The sequence below is a fragment of the Astyanax mexicanus genome, chromosome 5 (assembly GCF_023375975.1).
Source record: "Astyanax mexicanus isolate ESR-SI-001 chromosome 5, AstMex3_surface, whole genome shotgun sequence".
Lineage (NCBI taxonomy): Eukaryota > Metazoa > Chordata > Actinopteri > Characiformes > Acestrorhamphidae > Astyanax > Astyanax mexicanus.
In genome coordinates this window covers 53,957,403-53,978,194 of record NC_064412.1, presented here as the reverse complement: position 1 = coordinate 53,978,194, position 20,792 = coordinate 53,957,403, and the positions used below count along the sequence as shown (strand labels likewise).

Here is a 20,792-nt window from a genome sequence, read left to right as displayed (position 1 = left end):
TATTTTCTCAGTGTCTTCATGAGGGAGAGTCACCTGGAATATTTTTTTTTTTCTCAGCGTCTTGAAGGAAGGAGTTCCTGGAGGTGCTGAACAATAGTTGCTGCTCATCCCAACTAAATTAAATCACCTCAAATCACCATCTCAGTTCATTAGGTTTAGATCAGGGGATTAATGTGGAGGACAAAAACAATTTAAATATTTTTTTTTTTTTAGGTAGCCATATGTGTCCCTTATTTTTTATTTTTTTCAAAAACAATTTTGAAAATAAATAAAAAATACAGAAAAACTATATTTCTATGAAAACATTCTTTGATTTATTTATTATATTAATATAATATCTTATTATATTCAAAATAGCCAATCATTAAGTTTATATTTGTATTCATTTACACTATTGTTTTACACAGTTGTATTTATTTAATTATTCATTAATTTAATTTATTATTATTATTAACATATGAATTATATTTATCAGTGAATCCACACAGGCTGTACCGCTCAGCTTCTCATTATAGAAACGCGCTTTGAGCTTTGAGGCGACCCGTAGTTGCGCGGCGTCAGACCGGGCGGGCTGTTTAATAATAAACCATGGCGCCTCGAGAACTGCAGCTGAGTTATAATCAAATATAAATAAAGATCTCCAGCTTTTTATCATGAAGACTTAACATATTTAAACAGCTTATCTGCTCATCGAAAATCCACGGACCATTTAAACTTCTGAACGGAGAGTTTTCGAGATAAATCAGCGTTAATTTCAGCAGCTCGCAGCTCTCCTACTATAAGTTTACCTGCCTTAAATCCTAAACCTTAAACCCTAAACAGAACTAAACTCTCTGACCCGCAGCAGCGATGGTAAGTAGTTTTTAGACAAAATGTTTGTAGTTTATCTAACTTTATACTCTAGATAAATCTTGTTTGTTGTGTTGTATTAACGTTATTAAACGTTATCTGTTAATTTTATTTAAACTTACTAACGTTTTTCAGTAACTTAATTCAGTTCAAAATGTAAAACCCATACATAATATAGATGTATTACACACGGGGTGATCTATTTTTAGCATTTGTTTTTTTTTATTGTTGATGATTATGGCTTACAGTTTTTGTCAGTACTGTGGGCAGTGTGCCAAGTCCTGCTGGAAAATGAAATCCACAGCTCCTTAAAAGTTTTCAGAGCAGAGGGAAGCATGAAGTGCTGTAAGATTTTGCGGGAAAACAAAACTGCACTGAGTTTATACTTGATAATAAAACACAGTGGATCAACACCAGCAGATGACAGACATGACTCTCCTCCAAATCATCACTGATCATCAGTAAATTTTACATTTCATTTGTAAATCAAGGGATCAGAGTCTGGAGGAAGAGTGGAGAGACACATAGTCCAAACTGCTCGAGATCTAGTGTGAAGTTTCCACCAATCAGTGATGGTTTGGAGAGACATGTCATCTTTCAGCACTTCATGCTTCCCTCTGCTACTGACAACTTTTATGGAGATGTGGATTTCATTTTCCAGCAGGACTTTGCACACTGCCCACACTGTTAAAAATACAAGTTGGTCTTGCTAATAAACTGTTGTAATGCTTTAGAGGAGAAGTCTTGCACCGAGTCAGCTTGCCAAAAGAAAACACAGAGAGGATTCAGGATCTGAAGATGAGGACTGGAATCCTGACACTGTAAGTAACTATTGTACTGATTCTCTAAAGATATGAAGCTGGAGAAGTTCTTTAATACTTTACAGCATTTTGTTATATTTGTAATCATATAGTATGACTTCTTTTAGACATATTGTCCATCCAGTATTATCCATTATACCATGTTCGATTAGGTGTATCAGTGTTAAGAAGTGTAAGTAAGGTAGTAAAATTTTTTTTTTTCTAACACATAAATCACTTCTTGTTATATTTTGTCTTGTAGCCGATTAAAAGGAAGAAAGGGGAGAAAGACTGCAGAGAAAGCTACATATCTCCATACAGGAAGCCTCTCACACAGCTCACAAACCGCCCTGTGTGTGTGGACAGCAACGCACATGTAAGTCATAATATGTTCGAATGATTTATTGAGAGTTGAAAGTTCCGACATTAATAAGATATAACTGTTTCTTTTCACAGGAAGCTTTTATTCGAAGTATTCTTTCAAGACCGTTCAAGATTCCCATTCCTAATTACACAGGTAATATATATATGTCATTACTGGTTGTGTAGTAATGTAACAAACTATTTAAGTAAATACACTAATAAATATATAACTATATATCTTTATAGTTAAAGGAAAAAGTGGTGCTTCAATAACAGATAAGAAAAGAAAGTTATTGTTGAATAGAATGGATTCAAACCACTTCTACAGCATAACATTTTACACGGGGATTGGAACTTATTTGTGTGGTTGGTTTAGACTTAAGTAAATGCATTTGATACTTAACTACATTTTAACAGTCAAATCTTATTGTTGATTTGATAAGAAAATGTGTTATAATACGATAAAATATTGAGATAACCTTATAATACCCAGCTTTAATACAAATACAAGCTGTCAAGAAACAATGCAGGATACATGTAGGATAAGTAACATTACAAGTAACATTACAAGTGTAATAATTGACAATACATATCTATGCATATCTGTTTTTCACTTTTCTCTTTACACAGGGTCGTTGGGATTACGGGCTCTGGGTTTAAAAAAGGCTGGTGTGAGAAAGGCTCTACATGACCCATTTGAAGATGGAGCACTGGTTCTTTATGAACCGCCTGTTATAAGTGCCCATGAGCTCATTAAAGCAGACAAGTCAGTCATGTACTATATTATATACTGAATTTATTTAATCATCATACATAAACATATTTTATGTACTGACACTATATTCTTTCTTGCTTTCCATTCTGCAGGGACAAGGTGCCTGTACATGTTGTTGTGGATCCAGTTCTCAGTAAAGTTTTACGCCCCCATCAAAGAGAGGTAAGATCAGGGTTTTTAGGGTTAAAAGAGTATTAAGTAAATTAAAATAATGTATATAGTGTATAATGTAAATGTGGTAAGACAGTAAGTCATTGTTCGTTCAGAAACTAATTAAGATTTTAATTTATGCATTATTAAGTGCAGTGTTTTATTATGTAGCACGCTCCTAACTGTTAACTCTTCTGCAGGGTGTGAAGTTTTTGTGGGAGTGTGTGACGGGCCGGAGGATTCCGGACTCGTACGGCTGCATCATGGCAGATGAGATGGGTTTGGGGAAGACTCTGCAGTGCATCACCCTGGTGTGGACCCTGCTCAGACAGAGCCCTGATTTTAAACCTGAGATTGACAAAGCCATCGTGGTTTCTCCATCCAGCTTGGTCAGGAACTGGTACAACGAAGTGGCGAAGTGGCTAGGGGGCCGAGTGCAACCTGTGGCTATCGATGGGGGCTCCAAAGAGGAAATAGACCGGAAGCTTGGTAAATAAAAATAGGGATTCTCTTTTTTTTAGGAAATATGCATCCTTGGATATCAGTAGTTTTTGCAATGTAATTTATAAAATGCACTTAAGGAACAACCTGGATATGGTGCACCAGTGCAACAGTAAGACACTGAAAATTACAGAAAACAAAGCCTCTGATTAAATAAATGTATTTAATTATAATATTTTCCTGAAGCAAGAAAAAAAAAAAAACAAGAGGCAGTTTTCCTTCCAATAAGTTCCCTCACATTCCATGAGTTTTTTTGACACAATTCAATCACATTAGATGTATTACTGTTTAAATGTGCCATATTAATACAAACTATTAATAGACATACGTTTATACTTCTATTTGCATATAGACACTTGATAAAATGTGAATTAAAATCTCTGATATTGTGAGTGGAGGGAAAGTCTTTGTTGCACTGTGGATGTAAAGTCTAATCTAATCTAAATTATCTGTAACCATATATTTTATCAGGGCTACAGTGTGGATTTTATAGCCTTGGGTAATTAACTACACTTTACATTAAGTGTAAATTTATGTGCACATGATTTTTTTTTTTTGCATATACACTACACTGTTCAAAAGGCCATGTTTTTGTGTTTTTAGTAAACTTCATTTCCCAGCATGGCTTGAGGGTCCCGACTCCAATTTTGATCATTTCATATGAAACGTTTCGGCTTCACGCTGAGGTCCTACACAAAGGCAAAGTTGGACTGGTCATTTGTGATGAGGTAGGACATTTTTAGCAGTAATATTAATTATCAGTATTTAATCAGGTGAAGGTTAATAAGTGTGTTTTTATTTCCCGTTTGATTATCTCAGGGTCACAGGTTAAAAAACTCAGATAATCAGACGTACCAGGCTCTGAATGCAATGAACGCTCAGCGCAGAGTCCTCATCTCTGGCACTCCGATTCAGAACGATCTGCTGGAATACTTCAGTCTGGTGCACTTTGTGAATGCTGGTATTCTTGGTGGGTGGTTTAGTTTTTTTATGTTATTAATGATATGTACTGTATATATATGTCCTATGCTTGTCTATTTGCACTGTCCACAGTGGGTGGTAATGTCTTCTGTAATGTATTCTCTGTATACATATGGCACTGTGTATCAGACTTTGCTTTAACTTTGAAAACGTACATTCTTTAGTCAGTGTTGAACCTCATTCACAAGAATAAACCTTAAAACTTATACAGATGTGGATCTTCCCAAGCTGTCCTCTATAGTAACACTTTATGATCAACTTACATTCATTTTGGCATATCAGTGTAAACTTAGTGTGATTAGATTAAATTGTTTAAAATTACTATTTAGAAAGTTTTACAGTTTTTCAGAAGTAAAATAACATAAAATAATATATTTTTAAATGTTTAAATATTTAATCACTAAATTACCACACTAGTGCTCTTATTGATAAATGCAGTCAACTTGTCAACTAGTAATGAGCCTTCAGTAAGTAGAGTGCTAGAGAGACTGTCCAATATCTTGGATTTAAGAGGAAACATTGGACGACCACAAACTTCCTTCATTTTTTTATTTATTTTTTTTTTATGTTTTTGATTTTTTATTTTCATTTTGTATTTCTGGTCATTCCTCCTTTTCTCCCACAGGCACAGCTCAGGAGTTTAAGAAGCGTTTTGAGATTCCCATACTGAAGGGTCGTGATGCAGACGCCAGTGATAAGGACCGAGCTGTTGGGGAGGAGAAACTGAAAGAGCTGATCAGCGTTGTGAACAGGTCAGATTCAGCTACAGCGTGTCCGTTCTCAGACATTTTTCACAGCAGCACTTGATGTTTGTGACGTGATGACATCATTTTACATGATGTTTGATCTGTTTCTACAGGTGTTTGATCCGAAGGACCTCAGACATCCTTTCCAAGTATCTTCCTGTGAAGATTGAGCAAGTTGTTTGCTGCAGGTAAAGCTTTTATTTGTAAAGTAATGTAAAGTTACAAGGAAACTTGAGAAGTTTGGACAAATTACATGTTTTTTTTTTTACATGTTAACAGTCATTTATAAGAAACTGTTTGTTTTTTGTTTAGTTTTTTTTTTTTTTTTTTTTCTTCTTCTTCTTGTACCCCCTCCTGTACCTCACACTCCGATCCTTCCAACCCTGAACTCCCACAACTATATCCACACAAAATATATATATATATATAAAAAATATATATAATAATAATAATAATAATAATAATAATAATAATAGTAATAATAATAATAAAAAATAAAATAAATAAATAAAAATAAAGTATTAATTCTCCTCCGAAGAGGGGGGGGTGGTGGTTGGGCCAAAAAAAAAAAAAAAAAAAAAAAAGAAACTGTGTGGCAAAGTTTTACAAAGTTTGAAGTACAAGTTTTGTTTAATTGTTTAATTTGATAAAAATTAATATATTTAAACTAAAGGTTTGTTTTCCTGCTATTTGCAACATATTCACAATATTGTTATAAGTAGAGGTCCTGTACTTATTATTATTAAGAAAAAATAAAAAAATTCAAAAGATCTGGTTGGGAGTGCCCAACATTTATAGCAGTTAAGTATTGATCTCTTGGCACCATGCTGAAAGCCAGGTGTGGGCTAGACAGGTATAAAGACCCCCAAGCTTTAAGCTCCGGAGCAGCAGAACAATGTTCACCGGAATATATTGGAGCAACATCCATGTAGGCCTGTCACGATAATTACATTATCAACTTATCGTACAATAAATGGACATGACCTTAGTAATAGTTGATAATCGTGATATGCTCTATCGTAATTATTTGTATGTTCGTTCACATAAATAACAGTGAACAGTATTTTAGCCAGTCATGCAGTAAAGAAGTGAAGAAAAAAAATATACATTTACCAATATATGATTGATTAAAGAATTTGTTGTCCACAAAAATGTCTTATTGTGACAGGCCTACATCCATGAGGTGCAAGAAAAATACTGTTTTAATACCCCTAATTTTGCAAGAAACAGGTCTCCCAAGACTTTTGTCTATATACCCCATGAAATATTACTTAGATAATAACTAATATGAATTATTTTTATGTAAATTGTGTGTGTGTGTGCGTTTTAATTAAGTTGTGTAATATCTGTGTTGTGCAGGCTGACTCCTCTGCAGAAGGAGCTGTATAAACTGTTCCTGAAGCAGGCCAAGCCTGTGGAGAGTCTGCAGCAGGGCAAGATCAGCGTGTCCTCTCTGTCCTCCATCACCTCGCTTAAAAAACTCTGTAACCGTGAGTGTTAAGACATTTATTCATTATAGGCTGTTTGTGTTTACATGTATTACTGTATCTCTGCCGTTGCTCCATGTTAAACTGGTCCAGAACACAGGACCCTCTTTCTGTATTTACTTCCCGGCTCTGACCAATAAGCATAGAGAACATGCTCACGTGTTTTTTTATATTTTTTTTAATGGGAAAACACTTCAAGTGTACAAATGTATTTTAATCATTCAGCAGACCAGATCAATTTTAAGTTTTAAAATGCTCGTATTCTTATATTTTAGGAAGAAAACGGGTTTGTATGGTAAAAAAAACCTGGAAAAGTCATGAAATTTAAAAATAGTCATTTCCAGGCCTGGATAAATTTTGGAAAAGTCATGAAAATTTAGGTACAAATCTTAATTCAGTAATTAATTCAGTAATTTAGCCCTACACAACGGAGCTCTCAGGATCTTACACACATTTTATTTAAAAAAAATGTATGTCAACATTTTATCTGATTCATTTTAGACCTACTATAATCAGTTTTGATTATAGTTTTAGTTTATTTTTGGTTTTATTGTCCATGTCTTCATTGATATTTTAAAATAGTATGGTCATAAAAAATTGCCTTGAAGGCATGGAAAAATCATGGAAATATATTAGTTAAAAAGTGTATAAATCCTGAAAAAATGAAAAGTCTTTCCTAAATGAGTGTGAGAAATTCAAATTTTTGAATTATTCAAAGCTGTTGATTTTGTGTGCGCATGTTCCCCTTACTATATCAGACCCTTCACTGATCTATGAGAAGTGTGTGGATGGAGAGGAAGGCTTTGCTGGAGCGATGGATCTGTTCCCTCCGGGTTACTCTACTAAAGGTGTAGAGCCACAGCTCTCAGGTCAGCTGAGTTTCTAATTAATTGTTTTAAACTCTGTTTCTTGTTTGTTAAATCTGCTGTAGATGCATGATCTCCATCTCTTTATTTGTTGTTGTTTTTTTTAGGGAAAATGTTGGTGCTGGATTATATTCTAGCCATGACCAGAAGCACCACCAGTGATAAAGTGGTGCTGGTCTCCAACTACACACAGACTCTGGACCTTTTCGAAAAACTGTGTCGCACGCGGAAGTGAGTGAGACTAATATTTACTCTTATTTCATTTTAAAAGCTTGAAATCAGTGTGAGTTTGAAATATATACTTAATTATGGAAAAAATAAAGAGACCTGATTTTGCTATGTATAGTAAAATGAATATGGATTTTTTATTCTATGAACTACAGACATTTCTCCAAAATTCCAAATACAATTTGCAATACATGAGAAATGGCTGGAATAACAAAAAAGTTGCAGAGCTTTCAGATCTCAAATAATGCAAAGAAAAAAGTTCACATTAGTAGTTAAAGTTTTGAGAGTTCAGAAGTCAATATTTGGTGGAATAACCCTGTTTTTTTTTTATCACAGTTTTCATGCATCTTTTATGTATCTGATATAAAACCCTTTAAGTTTTTAAGTCTCTAAATGATTGTTACTGTTATTCTTAAATTAGGTATCTGTATGTGAGACTTGATGGAACTATGTCTATTAAGAAGAGAGCGAAGATCGTTGAAAGATTTAATAGCCCCTCCGTGAGTATATACCCAGTTATATAGTTATCCCAGTTATTACAGTTATTTACTGTCTTTTTTTCAGTGACATCCTTTAGTCACACTCTCCTTTTACCTTTTTAGAATCCAGAGTTTATCTTCATGTTGAGCAGCAAAGCAGGAGGGTGTGGCCTGAATTTGATTGGAGCAAATCGGCTAGTGATGTTTGACCCGGATTGGAATCCAGCCAATGACGAGCAGGCGATGGCGAGAGTGTGGCGAGATGGCCAGAGGAAGACGTGCTACATTTACAGACTGCTATCGGTAAGGGGGATTAGTGGGTAGCCCAATGGATGGAAACAATCCATTTCTGAAGTTCCGAATTCAGCACCCCCGCCAGGAAAAGCACCCCCGCGCAGAGTGTATTTCTAAGTAAATTTAAAGCGCTTTTATCAAGAAGGCCGTGTGCGCGCTGCTGAGATGGGGTGCTTTTCATGGTGGGGGTGCAGATTTGTTGCCGAATTCCGAATTCAGTTGCCGAATTCAGCATCTCCACCAGGAAAAGCAGACCTCATGGGAGAGACTGCAGGTGACATGACTATTTAATTTTTTCTTAGGAGTCAGCGTAACTTAGAACAGCATCTTGGGTATTTTCATTTTCTAAAAAAAAAAGTTAAAGCCAAGAAGATGTGCGTGCACGCTCCCGAGAAGGAGTGCTTTTCCTGGCGGGGGTGAATATTTTGCAGATTAGTATCATTTTTTTTTTTTACTTCTAATACTGATTTATTTGTGTGTGTATGTGTGTGTACGTACAGACTGGGACCATTGAGGAAAAGATCCTGCAGAGACAGGCTCATAAGAAGGCTCTGAGCAGCTGTGTGGTGGATGAGGAGCAGGATGTAGAGAGGCATTTCTCTCTGGGGGAACTGAGGGAACTGTTCGCCCTGAATGAAGAGACTCTCAGCGACACTCACGACCGGTAAAAAAAAAACAAAACAAAAAAAACACGGCAATAAACAACATTAATCACCTAAATGCAAAATAAGTCATGTGCCCTATAAGATTGTGATAACCAGCATTTATTTTTTGTTTTTAGATTATTTGATTTAATTTAAGATGATTTTAGTTTAGGGCTGCAATGGGCTAACTAACTTTATTTAAACTTAAATTGATATGTCTCCAAAAATGTGCCCAAACTCATCACATTTTAACTTTTTACGCTGACTTTCCACATTTAAACATCATCTGGGGATTTTTCTTTCAATTAAATGCCCAAAAATCAACTAATCCAAAAAAATAATTATTAGATTAGTTGACTGAATAATCAATAATTGCAGCCCTATCTGACTTATCTGATAACTCACCTACTGATATCCAATGTATTGGATCACAAAGCAATGTTTCCGATTTTAGAACAGACTGAACTCTTTCAGAAACCAGAACTCAAGCCTTTTCCCACTTTTAAAACTAGAAGTGGACTAATCAGTGTTTTTGGGTCTGATCTTGAGTTTGATTGTCCTTTAGCTAAATTGGTTGATCACAGATTGACGGTGGCTCATATGAACTTTTTTTAGGCAAATACAGGGCTTCTGAAATGCTCTGCATTGTCTCACAAGATAAAAATGTACACATTAAATGTCCTGTTTTAATATCCAGTATTTCCACACTGGTGACATGTCATCCTCTAACAGTGATTTAATGTTATTTCACATATTTCTCACACAGCTATGAGGTTTTAAAAAATAACTTTCTGCCTTTTCTTTTCTTTGTCATCTCCAGGTTCCGTTGTCGGCGGTGCGTAAACGGCCGACAGGTTCGGCCCCCTCCGGAGGATTCAGACTGCACCAGTGATCTGTCCTGCTGGCAGCACTGCGCAGACAAACGAGGGCTGAAGGATCCTGTACTCCAGGCCAGTTGGGACGCTGCCGTCTCCTTCGTCTTCCACCAGCGCTCTCACGAAGACCAGAGAGGAGCTGTCTGAACAAACACACCCAAAAACACTCCACACAGCAATTTAAAATGGACAAAAAAAAAATGATGCTCAGCTGGTTTATTACAGCTGGAATGATCAGACCTGAGGAGTGTGAACAAAGACTCTTTCTGTACATTTCTGTATATATTTCTGTATTCCTTTTTTTCCTGTAAAAATTGCATTTATTTATTTACTTTCATTGTGTAATTATGCAAAAATCCATACTTCCAGTAAAATAAATAAAAATCCTAATAAAAGTAATGTAAGGGAAAATGCCATTAAAGGACAGGAACCTACAGTGCACTAGAGTCCAGCTGTGTGTAATTCAGTCTCAGTATGAATATAAACACCTGCTCTATAAAGGCCTCAGTGGTTTGTTACAGAACACTAGTGAACAATCAGCATCATGAAGACCAAGGAACTCACCAGACAAGTCAGAGATCAAGTGGAGAAGAAGTTTAAAGCAGGGTTAGATTATATATATATATATATATAAACATATCTCAAGCTTTGAGCATCCCAAGGAGCACTGTTGTTCAATCCATCATCCAAAACAGAAAAAGTATTTTACACCTGCACACCTACCAAGACATCGCCTTCCACACAAACTGACAGATCGAGCAAGGAGAGAGATATGCTTTCCTTTTTAAATAAATCATGCCATGCAGAGAAACAGAAAGCTCAAGATCTCGCCATTTCATTTTTATAAATATTTTTAATGACTTAAACAGAGATTGAATTGCTCACAGGGTGTACAACAGCATTTTAGAAATGTTTTATTGCACAAACATAATAAAGTCTAATTTTTTCAATTATACAAAAACATATAAAATGCATGGGTTATAGAATAATCCCAGCACCTGGGACCATCATAACTAACTCATGGAGTCTAGCTGTCAAATAACCACCCACAGTACGAGCAGGTGTGTAACTAAATCATGATTTATAATATGAAGCAATGAGTGTTCAGTGTTACACAGAAGTACTTTTAGGTGAATACAGGTTCAGAAAAGCTTATTACTTTGATATGAATAAAGTCTTCAACTGTTGTTATATTTTACCATGTTGACCAACCATATACTCTAAACAATAAAAAATATCCTATCTTAAAGAATGTTTTTAAAAACCTCAGTTTTCTGTAATGAAATATCCCATTTTAAATGAACGAAAACATGAAAATAATCAGTTTCAGGATATCTCAGTACATAAGGAATAAGGGTAAGACAATATATCAATATTTCAATATATTGTATCAATATGTGGCATCAAATATGGATATTTTTATTGAAATGTAGGCAATCTAAAACCCTTAAGAATATTGGACATCAAATTCTGTGAAACTGAAACCAATAAATCCCTAAATCCTGGTATTTGCTTATTTAGAAGTATTTAATTCTCTTTAGAAACACAGATGCTGTGAAGTACTGTAGAGTATCGTCTTGTGATATATCGAGTATCACAGAATCACAATAATGTATTGTGATATGCCCTGTGATTCACACCCCTAAAAAGATGTATGATAGAGCATCTTTCCTCACATCACGCTGACATGATCAGCCATGGTGGACCTGGAGTCCCAGTCATCAGTCAGAATGTTACAGAAGGGGAGGAGCTTTTTTAGGGCTTCACTTTTCACCTTAGGGTCACGATCGAGTGGGTTAAACCGCAGGTCCAGTGTGAGTCGCTGAGTAGGACGATACATTTCCACCCTCTGGCTGAACTCCAGCAGATCAGCAGGCAGTATGAAGTTTGAACTGAACAAAAGGTAAAACAGAAAGTTACAAAATGACTTGCATCAATAAACAACAAATATATGTAGGGTTAGATTCCTGGACAGGGATTAAGCCTAGTTCTGGGCTATACAGCACTGTAAATGGAGAATATATATATATATATATAAAAGGAATGCAGTCAAAGACTAGGCCTAATCTTTGTCTGGGAAACCATCCTCTGAACATATGATGAGATGTGGTGTTTAAATGGTGTCATATTCAGGTATTAACAATGTAAAAAGCATATACATGTACAACATACACCATATTATCAATATTACCTGAGGTCCAGTTTTGTTATTTTGCTGGGACATTCTCCTAAGAACAGATCTGCTATCTCTATGGCACTTTTTGCTGTTGGAAAAAAATGTGTCAGTTTTAAACTTTAAACTGTATGAATCTATCTGTGAGGGATACAGGAGTTGGACAATAAAACTGAAACACCTGGTTTTAAACACAATAATTGATTGTGGTGACGGACAGTTCTGGTGGAAACGGGAGAGTTTTGGTGCATACTGAATTCTGCCGTGATTTTATGTTTTTTTTTGGATACAACCCGGGTTAGCACCCGAACATCCCTTTCAGACAGCTTCCTCTTACAGCGTCCACAGTTAATCCTGTTGGATGTGATTGGTCCTTCTTGGTGGTATGCTGACATTACCCTGGATACCGTGACTCTTGATACATCACAAAGACTTGCTGTCTTGGTCACAGATGTGCCAGCAAGACGTGCACCAACAATTTGTCCTCTTTTGAACTCTGGTATGTCTCCCATAATGGTGTGTGCATTCCAATATTTTGAGCAGAACTGTGCTCTTACCCTGCTAATTGAACTAACCTTCACACTCTAACTGCTCTTACTGGTGCAATAATGTGCAATAAATGAAGATTGGCCACCAGGCTGCTCCAATTTAGCCATGAAACCTCCCACACTAAAATGACAGGTGTTTCAGTTTCATTGTCAAACCCCTGTATATACGTTAGCAGTTAAATGTATTGCATATAGATTTCTGAACTGGTCATGGACATCACATCACATCATGTAAAACTTCATGTAAATCTTGTCGTCTAAACAGTATTTAGTAAATGATCTTAAAGGTGATCTCACCCAGTCGATTCTGAGACAGTGAGAGAGTGTGTAGTGAACTCAGCCCTCTGACTGCCACCACAAATGGCACCAGAAAATCCCTCTTCTCTGTGCATCTCTCCAGTAGTCTGCAGTCTTTCAGTGATAACTCTAAAATAACAAAATGCAGGAAAAGTATTAGACGATGTTAAATAAAATAAGGTGGTCTGTAAAAAAGAAAATAGTGAAAATTTCTAGAAAGTTCTAGAAAAAAGTTTCTAAAAGTTGCATTTTAACTGCATTAGCAACAAGACTCTTATCAAGTAATGTGATCACTTTATGCTTTGTAACAATTAATAGGATACTGTTATATATGTTATTATATATTATATAAGTTTGTGCTTGTGTGAATTATACATTTATGATAAGGGTAAGGTTTTTAATTATTCCTACTAATAGTGTTATTTTATATTACCTTCTAGGTTGGAGTTCTCTATAAGATGAATAATTTCTTGGTGACAGTTCGTCAAGCTTATGTCTTCCAATATTAGTACCTTTAAGAGAGGATTTGATTCTGAAAGAGAATATTATTTGCATATAAATCACACTGAGGTAGGGATGTAGCATTAAACACACCCACACACACACAAGTGTAAACAAGACATTGAAATCAGAGTACTTTTAATTCTATACTGAGAATACAGAGAAATAAATATAAAATGAGATAAAATGAGAGTATGGGTCACATTCTCTATATGAGACAGAAAGATTAAAGATACGAGGAGGATGAGCAGAAAGGAAGACAAATAAGACATCAGACACATAACAATACTCCTAAACAACTACAGTTCCCACAATATCATGCAAATCCAATAAATATTCACATTATTATCACAGCTTAAGTTTACTGGGTGGCCCATGTCTCCATAGTCGTGTGTATTTATGTGTTATGACTGATGTATCAGCTGATTTGTTTTTTTGCTGTATTACCTGACAGAGTGTGAAGAAACAGGTGGGCATGATGTATTCCAGAGACGTAAAGGCTGCTGAGATTTGGTGCGTGTTGAAGCACAGCTGGAAAGTTCTTGACTGTATGAACTATAGCTGATTTCAATGAGAGTTTTTCCAGAGAGAGTTCTGTATTAAAAAATATAACAAAAAAAATAAGTCTGCATATTATATTTACACTACAACTACGTTTTCAGTTAGATCTGCAATATATATATAAATGCAATATTTTTCAGGGTTCATACACTTTTTAACCAATAAATTTCCATGATTTTTTAATGACTTTTCCATGTCTTCAAGGCAATTTTTTCACGATCATATGATTTTAAAAACAGTGCAGGCATGGACAATAAAACCAAAAATCCACAAAAACTATAATTAAAATTGATTACAGTATTTTAATAGTAATGTGTGTTTTATATGCTGAGATCTACATTGTGTCGGGCTAAATTACTGAATTAACTCAAAATAGATTTTCTCCATCGCTAAACTGAAACACAAAGATTTGTAAACCAAATTTCTATGACTTTTCCAAAACTTTCTGGGTATTTTTATTTTTCCACAATGTATCCAGGCCTGGAAATTGCTATTTTCAAATTCCATGACTTTTCCAGGTTTTTCATGACCGTATGAACCCTGTTTTTTGCTGATTAATTTTTAAAAATGATGGGTTTCAAAATGATGGGTTTGTATGAAGATGTAAACAATTAAGACATTTAATATGTGTACTGGATTATGGCTGGAACTGTTTAAGATGCTTCTAAACGTCTGAATACAATATTCTAAACTAATATTTTACCTTTTAGTATATACTTAACAATATTTAAATCTAGACAGAATACCTTTTTAAATGCATATAATAATCTTATATAAGTGATTCCATTTTCTTTGAATGTTTGTCAAAATTTAAATAAAATGATTAAGAAATCCAAGTGCAGCAAATTACCTGTGTCCTGCCTGAATTGTAAACTCTGGCCTGGTTTAACTGTGTTGTCCCGCGGTGGGTTGATGTCCAGTGAAAGGCTGTGCAGGCTCGGGTTGATGGTCAGCAGGTCAGCTAAGAGGTTCTGGCTGGAGACGTTACCCATGCTCAGGTCCCTCAGCGAACAATGCGGGTTCAGACAAAGCTTTCTTAGGGACGCTAAAAAGCCAGCCACTTCATCCTCCCAAAGGGGCTCTGCATACAAAATTTCATACATTTTACTGGCTCTAATATTACACTGCCTAAAATACCCATAGCGTATAGCATACACGAGAACATACACCCATTTGCTGGTATGAGTGCATTAGATACAGCAGTGCTGCTGGAGTTTTTAAACACTGTATTCACTCAATGTCCACCATTCTATTAGACACTCATACCTACAGCTGCTCCACCTTGTACATAGTAAAATAAGAAACAAAAGCTCTAAATCTGTTACTGCACAGTTTTGTGATGGTCATTCCCTAATCATTTATCTGTGCCAACAGGACGCTGCATACAGGATGCTGCCCACAAGACACTGATGGCTGAATATTTCTGGTTGGGGGTCTATTCTCAGTCCAGCAGCACTGCTGTATCTGATCCACTCACTGTACCAGCACAACACACACGTACTAACACCTCATACACCACAACCATGCTAATCAGTGCTAATCACTGCAGTACTGAGAATAACCACTCGGCACCCAAATAATATAATAATAATTAAAAATAAAAAATAATATAATTAAAAAAATAATAATAATAATAATTATTATAATAATAGCTGCTTTGTGGTGGTTTTCTATCCTGTGGGGTCCTGACTATTGAAGAACAGGGTGAATTAATAAAATATGCAAAGAAACTAGAGAAGAACTACAGTCTAGATTTACAGAACTACAAATTGCTCCAATATGCCTAGCAAAGCTAATGAAATGAGTGAATGCAGAAACAGTAAGAAGGTAATATTCTGATATTATTAGACTGTGTAAAAAGTGAGCAGATATTGGCTGTTAAACTTACGGGTTCCGTAAAGATGAAGGGACTTAAGGCTTAACCATGACGGCAGCAGTCGAGATACTGTAGCCAAGGAACGAACTTCCAGATCCAGTGAATGAATCTGATCCACATGCCATCTCTCATTAAAGCTACATAACGGAGAAAGGATGCTGCATAACTTCTCATCAGTATACAGATCTAAACGAGGACACTTGGGTGCGGATGGTCCCTCCTCTGCCCAGTGATCTGCATTATGAGAGGTTTCTGGTAAGAGAGGGTGAGAGAGAAAAAAATATCATATCAAAAATATTTTTATAATTATACTGCTAAAAATTATACAGTTGAAATAAATTAAAATGCTTTAGCAAAACAATAGAGCTACATTTAAAACAGGTATGGAAATCAGGTCATAATTTCAGTATCTGCAAAAATGATACAATTTAGAAGGAAACAGACATACAATTCAGAAAATTAAATCAGTTAAAAGAATCCAGAAAGAAATGTGTTTGTTTGTTAAGCCCTACAGGAATCTAGCTTTTCAGTACACATTAGAGGTGGGCAATAACACCTTAAAACAATATCACAGTATTTTTAGCTTTATTTGTGAAAACAGCATGTTTAGCAATATAAGAAAACATTTTAAATTCAAGAACATAGTTCCAATACAAAAAAAGGTTTTAATTAGAATAAATATGATTTATTTTTAAACATTCAGTAGAAACTGAAGAATGTCATTTTTGTCTTTTTTCAATACTTTTTAAAATATTTTTTGTAATTAAATTATAATAATGTAAAAATAAAATAGTGTAACATAACAAGACATGCAAACAAACACATTTATTAATAAATAAATAAATAATAACCTTAAATGTAAAAACAGCTAAACAAATACAAAACAGACTGCTTTCAAGAATACCACTATAATATGTTTTTTAAAAATCGCCTAAAAAATAAAAATAAATGCTCTATTATTGAGGCCGATATGATGTATCACACCCCTAGTACACAATTATGAGTAAAGCACTTTTTACTATTTATTAAATTGAAAATAAGACAAATAGCATATTACTATTGCTATTAATAATTATCACTATTTGGCCAATACCAACAAAAAATACAGTGCTATCTTTAATTATTACTACTACTACTACAGTTAATATTATTTTAATATAGTTATTATTGCAGTGCCTACCCCTGGAGTCTGTAGTTGCTGAAGACTGAGAATTGGTCCTATAAGGTCCTCTACATCTGAAAGTAATCCAGCTAAACAGAGAGCAGTCAGGAGTTTTCTTCAGAACCACCTCAGTCACAGAGCCGTGGTCAATAAGACGATGGAGAACGAATAAAAGTTCTGCATTTCCATGTTGGAGAAGAGCCTCTGCATCAAACAGCCTGAGACACCTCACGCTCTTCTCCAGAAGGGACAGAATGGGTCGGTGGTCCGGTGAAGCCAGCCGGCAGCCTCCTCGCACGGCGAGCGTGAGCGTCAGCACCTGCACGTGTTTGGCTGACATGGACAGAACTGCATGTTCACTCAGATTTGAAAGGAGGTTCTGCACTTCCGCCTTTCTCAACAGAACCATGTGGAACAAACTCTCCAGACACTTCTGCTTCCAGTTCTCTTCAGGCTGCATGAACTGAAACAATAAAACACCACAGTGAATTAGTAAACACACACTGGAATCAACTGACAATGTAGTTTTATGTACAGTGATGATGCTAAATTCAGCACTGCATCAAGAACTATCATTCAGTAAAAGCTGATAGACCCACATGAGCAACAGATTCCTTTGGTAAACCTTTGTCTACATAAGGCAACATAAAACTTTACTGTATAAAACAGAGGCCTTATGATAACCATATCCAGAAGTGAGTGTCAGCTTTTCTGGGCTTGGAGGCATCTGGACCCTTACAAACCATATGTTTTTATATGTGTGTATTTTTTATGTACACAGTTCCTAATGCCATTTAATCTGTGTTTTTATAACACACAAAAAAAAACATGGAAAAATATTAAGGTACTAATTTTCTGCACAGGCTACACTGATGAAAGACTGAAGTACTTGTGCTTTAGAATTTACTGAAATTATATTTGATTTACTACAGATGATATTTCTACTACTTTTTTATAATAATAAAATAATGGCACTGATTATAAGGTCTTCAGCATCACCATTTATATAAGAATTTAAAGGGTAACTAAACCCCCTGATTTTAGCTGACTCCACCCTCAGCTCCAATTTGAAAAATGATAAAAAAAAATAAGTGGTAGTTTAGGAGGGGCACTGAGTGATGTATAGGTTTAGGGGCGGGGCAAAAGGGAGAGCTGATTGGGCTGAGCAGCGAGATGCAAATGGTTGGACGTAACATGCGGGGTGGTAGTAACATCCCCCTCAACTAAAGCAAGACCACTTTTGTAAAAAAAATTAAGGAGAATTGGTATGTTTCATTACTTTAAAGGAAAACATTTCAGCTATTAATGAAAGAAATATATGGTTTAGTGGTTCCTTAAAAAGCGTAGTTGCATAGAGCATAGAGCTGGCCAGAGACTACAGCCTTTACAGCTTATTTACAGTTGTTTTTTTGTTGATTAATGAGCATTGTCCCTGTCAACTAAATAAAATAAAAAAGTCAAAGCAAAAAGGAAAGAAAAAACACACAACCTTTAACTTGCAACGCCATGTATGATTCAAATCCCTCCATTTATCTGCCCACACAATCTGGAGAGAGGTAGAAATTCCTACAATCACAACAGATCATTTGTCAGTTACCATTTTTACACAGACACTGATGGATAATAGAAAGAGTGAGACAGACAGAAGTTACTATTATAGTAACTTACGTTTAAGTTGTGCAGTTTTTTCAATTCTGTCCAGGTAGAACATGTTCAGGTGAGGCAACAAATCTTTGAGAAGTGAAGCTGGCAAATCTAGAAAAAAATGTACATTATATTATCATTGTCATGCCAATAGTATTACACAGGTCTAAAAAAAAAATGAAAAAAACATATAAAGAGAAAGTATATCAAAATAAGAAAGCTTTTAAATTTATTTCATATATATATATATATACATATATATATATATGTATATATATACATAAAAAAATATAAAAAGAATGAAAAAGTCTTTCATTATAATGACTTAAGAAAATAAAATAAATAACTAGTACTGAGGATGTTGAGTAGGACATAAGATAATTATGATATTAATTTATAATTAATAAATGAATAAGTGTAACCTACACGACCTCAATAATTTTTGCTGACCTCAATATTATAAATGATATAATATAAATGAACTAGCATTAAAAACAGCATATTTATTTGTTACATTTGTTTTATTTATTTATGATGATTTAAAATATTCAATAGCCAGTAATTAATCTTAATAATTATAAAAGATTAAAATAGTTTTTTTATTTATTTACAATAATGTTGTTTATCTTAATTTATTTTTTTGGGTGGGGGGTGGGGGGGGGACAGTATATGGTCAAAACAAACACAGTTATTGTGACAGACCTAAAGTTAAGTCATTATGTTGAGGCACCAAGTAATTACTTTAGATTTGTATCTTAAATAAATGGCAAAATTTAAAAAATATTGAGAAGGCAAAATTACAATCTGGATGCAATATCTTAAAAAAAAATAATAATTTATCTCTAAATAATGACACAGTAACTTATTTCACAAGAATGACTTAGTAACTGAGTTTAAAACCAAGTTATTTTAAGATGTTAGGTTAACTAGGTTAATTATTTTAGGATACATATATTTTTAAAAATGCTTCTACATTAATGTTGCCGTTTTAAGACACCACAATATTTATCACATATTTTTAAAACAGATTTTGTGTAGCACTCCTGTATCAGTGAATTATTAATGTGTAATTTGATAATTTTACCAGGGATTTTCTGCTCCAGCAGGTCCATATTCTGAGCTACTGCTCTGATACTCAGGGACACCAGGGTAGATAACATACTGCTGCTGCTGCCCGGGTCTCACAGTTACTACAGAAATTCCACAATTTCACTAATTTCACCCTCAGAAAAATCTGTTCATCAGAGACAAACAGGAGAAATATATCCACACATTTCCCTCCCAATATCTCTATAGTTAGCTTAGCTAAACTAGCTGAGCCTGTGAATATTCCACAACCAAGCAAACGAACACTTCAAAATAAAAGTCACGACTTTAAACTGCAATTAAAAAGTCCTTATTTTCACACTGGAAAACTGAATTCTAATTTTAAAATTATATATTTATAAAATGTTATTGAAAACGTAAAAAAATAGAATTAACATTTTTTATTGTTACTATTAACTATGTATTTATTTATTTAGACCAAATAATAAAAAAACTTAATTGATAAATTAGTAAAAATATTTTAATGACAGACTTTTAAATAGTAACAATAGTTTAATTATTTTAAAATATTTTCATGCTTCAAAACCTCAATTGATAGATTTTTAAATGTAACTAAAGTACAAATAAAAAAATATATAATTATCATTTTAAAAAAATAGCTCACTTACTATTGAAAATGACTATTAATAAACAGAATTACAAAAACACATTTTTTTCCGAACCTTTAATCTATTTGTGGATGCAAGCAGACATGTAGTCCTGCTTTTGCCATTACAAAGACAATCACATTAAATTGATGCCTTACAGTATAATAAATATGATTTTATCACATCAATTATCTTTTAACATATCCATTTATGTCAGCCTCAATTAAGGCTAAAAATTTAAATATTAAAACTATGCTTTTCATGGAGAAATCAGTTTATGGGCTTGGAAAGGTTATAG

General features: G+C 34.5%; 2 protein-coding genes across 2 annotated transcripts; one reads left to right on the top strand and one right to left on the bottom strand.

Annotated features, from left to right (window-relative positions):
- The first annotated feature begins 558 nt into the window (after positions 1-558).
- Positions 559-10,477, top strand: rad54l (RAD54 like). The gene is made up of 18 exons (XM_022675392.2): positions 559-852; positions 1,584-1,670; positions 1,912-2,025; positions 2,106-2,166; positions 2,643-2,778; positions 2,880-2,949; positions 3,138-3,426; positions 4,042-4,166; positions 4,258-4,408; positions 5,045-5,171; positions 5,279-5,353; positions 6,525-6,655; positions 7,411-7,521; positions 7,626-7,749; positions 8,168-8,246; positions 8,349-8,528; positions 9,020-9,183; positions 9,984-10,477. Exons 1-18 carry the CDS (start codon positions 850-852, stop codon positions 10,183-10,185), a joined length of 2,229 nt encoding a protein of 742 aa, XP_022531113.2. The 5' UTR covers positions 559-849; the 3' UTR covers positions 10,186-10,477.
- A 394-nt stretch (positions 10,478-10,871) lies between these two features.
- On the bottom strand, positions 10,872-20,136 carry lrrc41 (leucine rich repeat containing 41). The gene is made up of 11 exons (XM_022675393.2): positions 19,885-20,136; positions 18,825-18,911; positions 18,646-18,722; positions 17,175-17,619; positions 16,007-16,246; positions 14,969-15,199; positions 14,005-14,151; positions 13,490-13,588; positions 13,057-13,185; positions 12,230-12,302; positions 10,872-11,930 (listed from the first exon to the last, which is right to left on the bottom strand). Exons 1-11 carry the CDS (start codon positions 19,958-19,960, stop codon positions 11,711-11,713), a joined length of 1,824 nt encoding a protein of 607 aa, XP_022531114.2. The 5' UTR covers positions 19,961-20,136; the 3' UTR covers positions 10,872-11,710.
- Between the last annotated feature and the right edge of the window lie 656 nt (positions 20,137-20,792).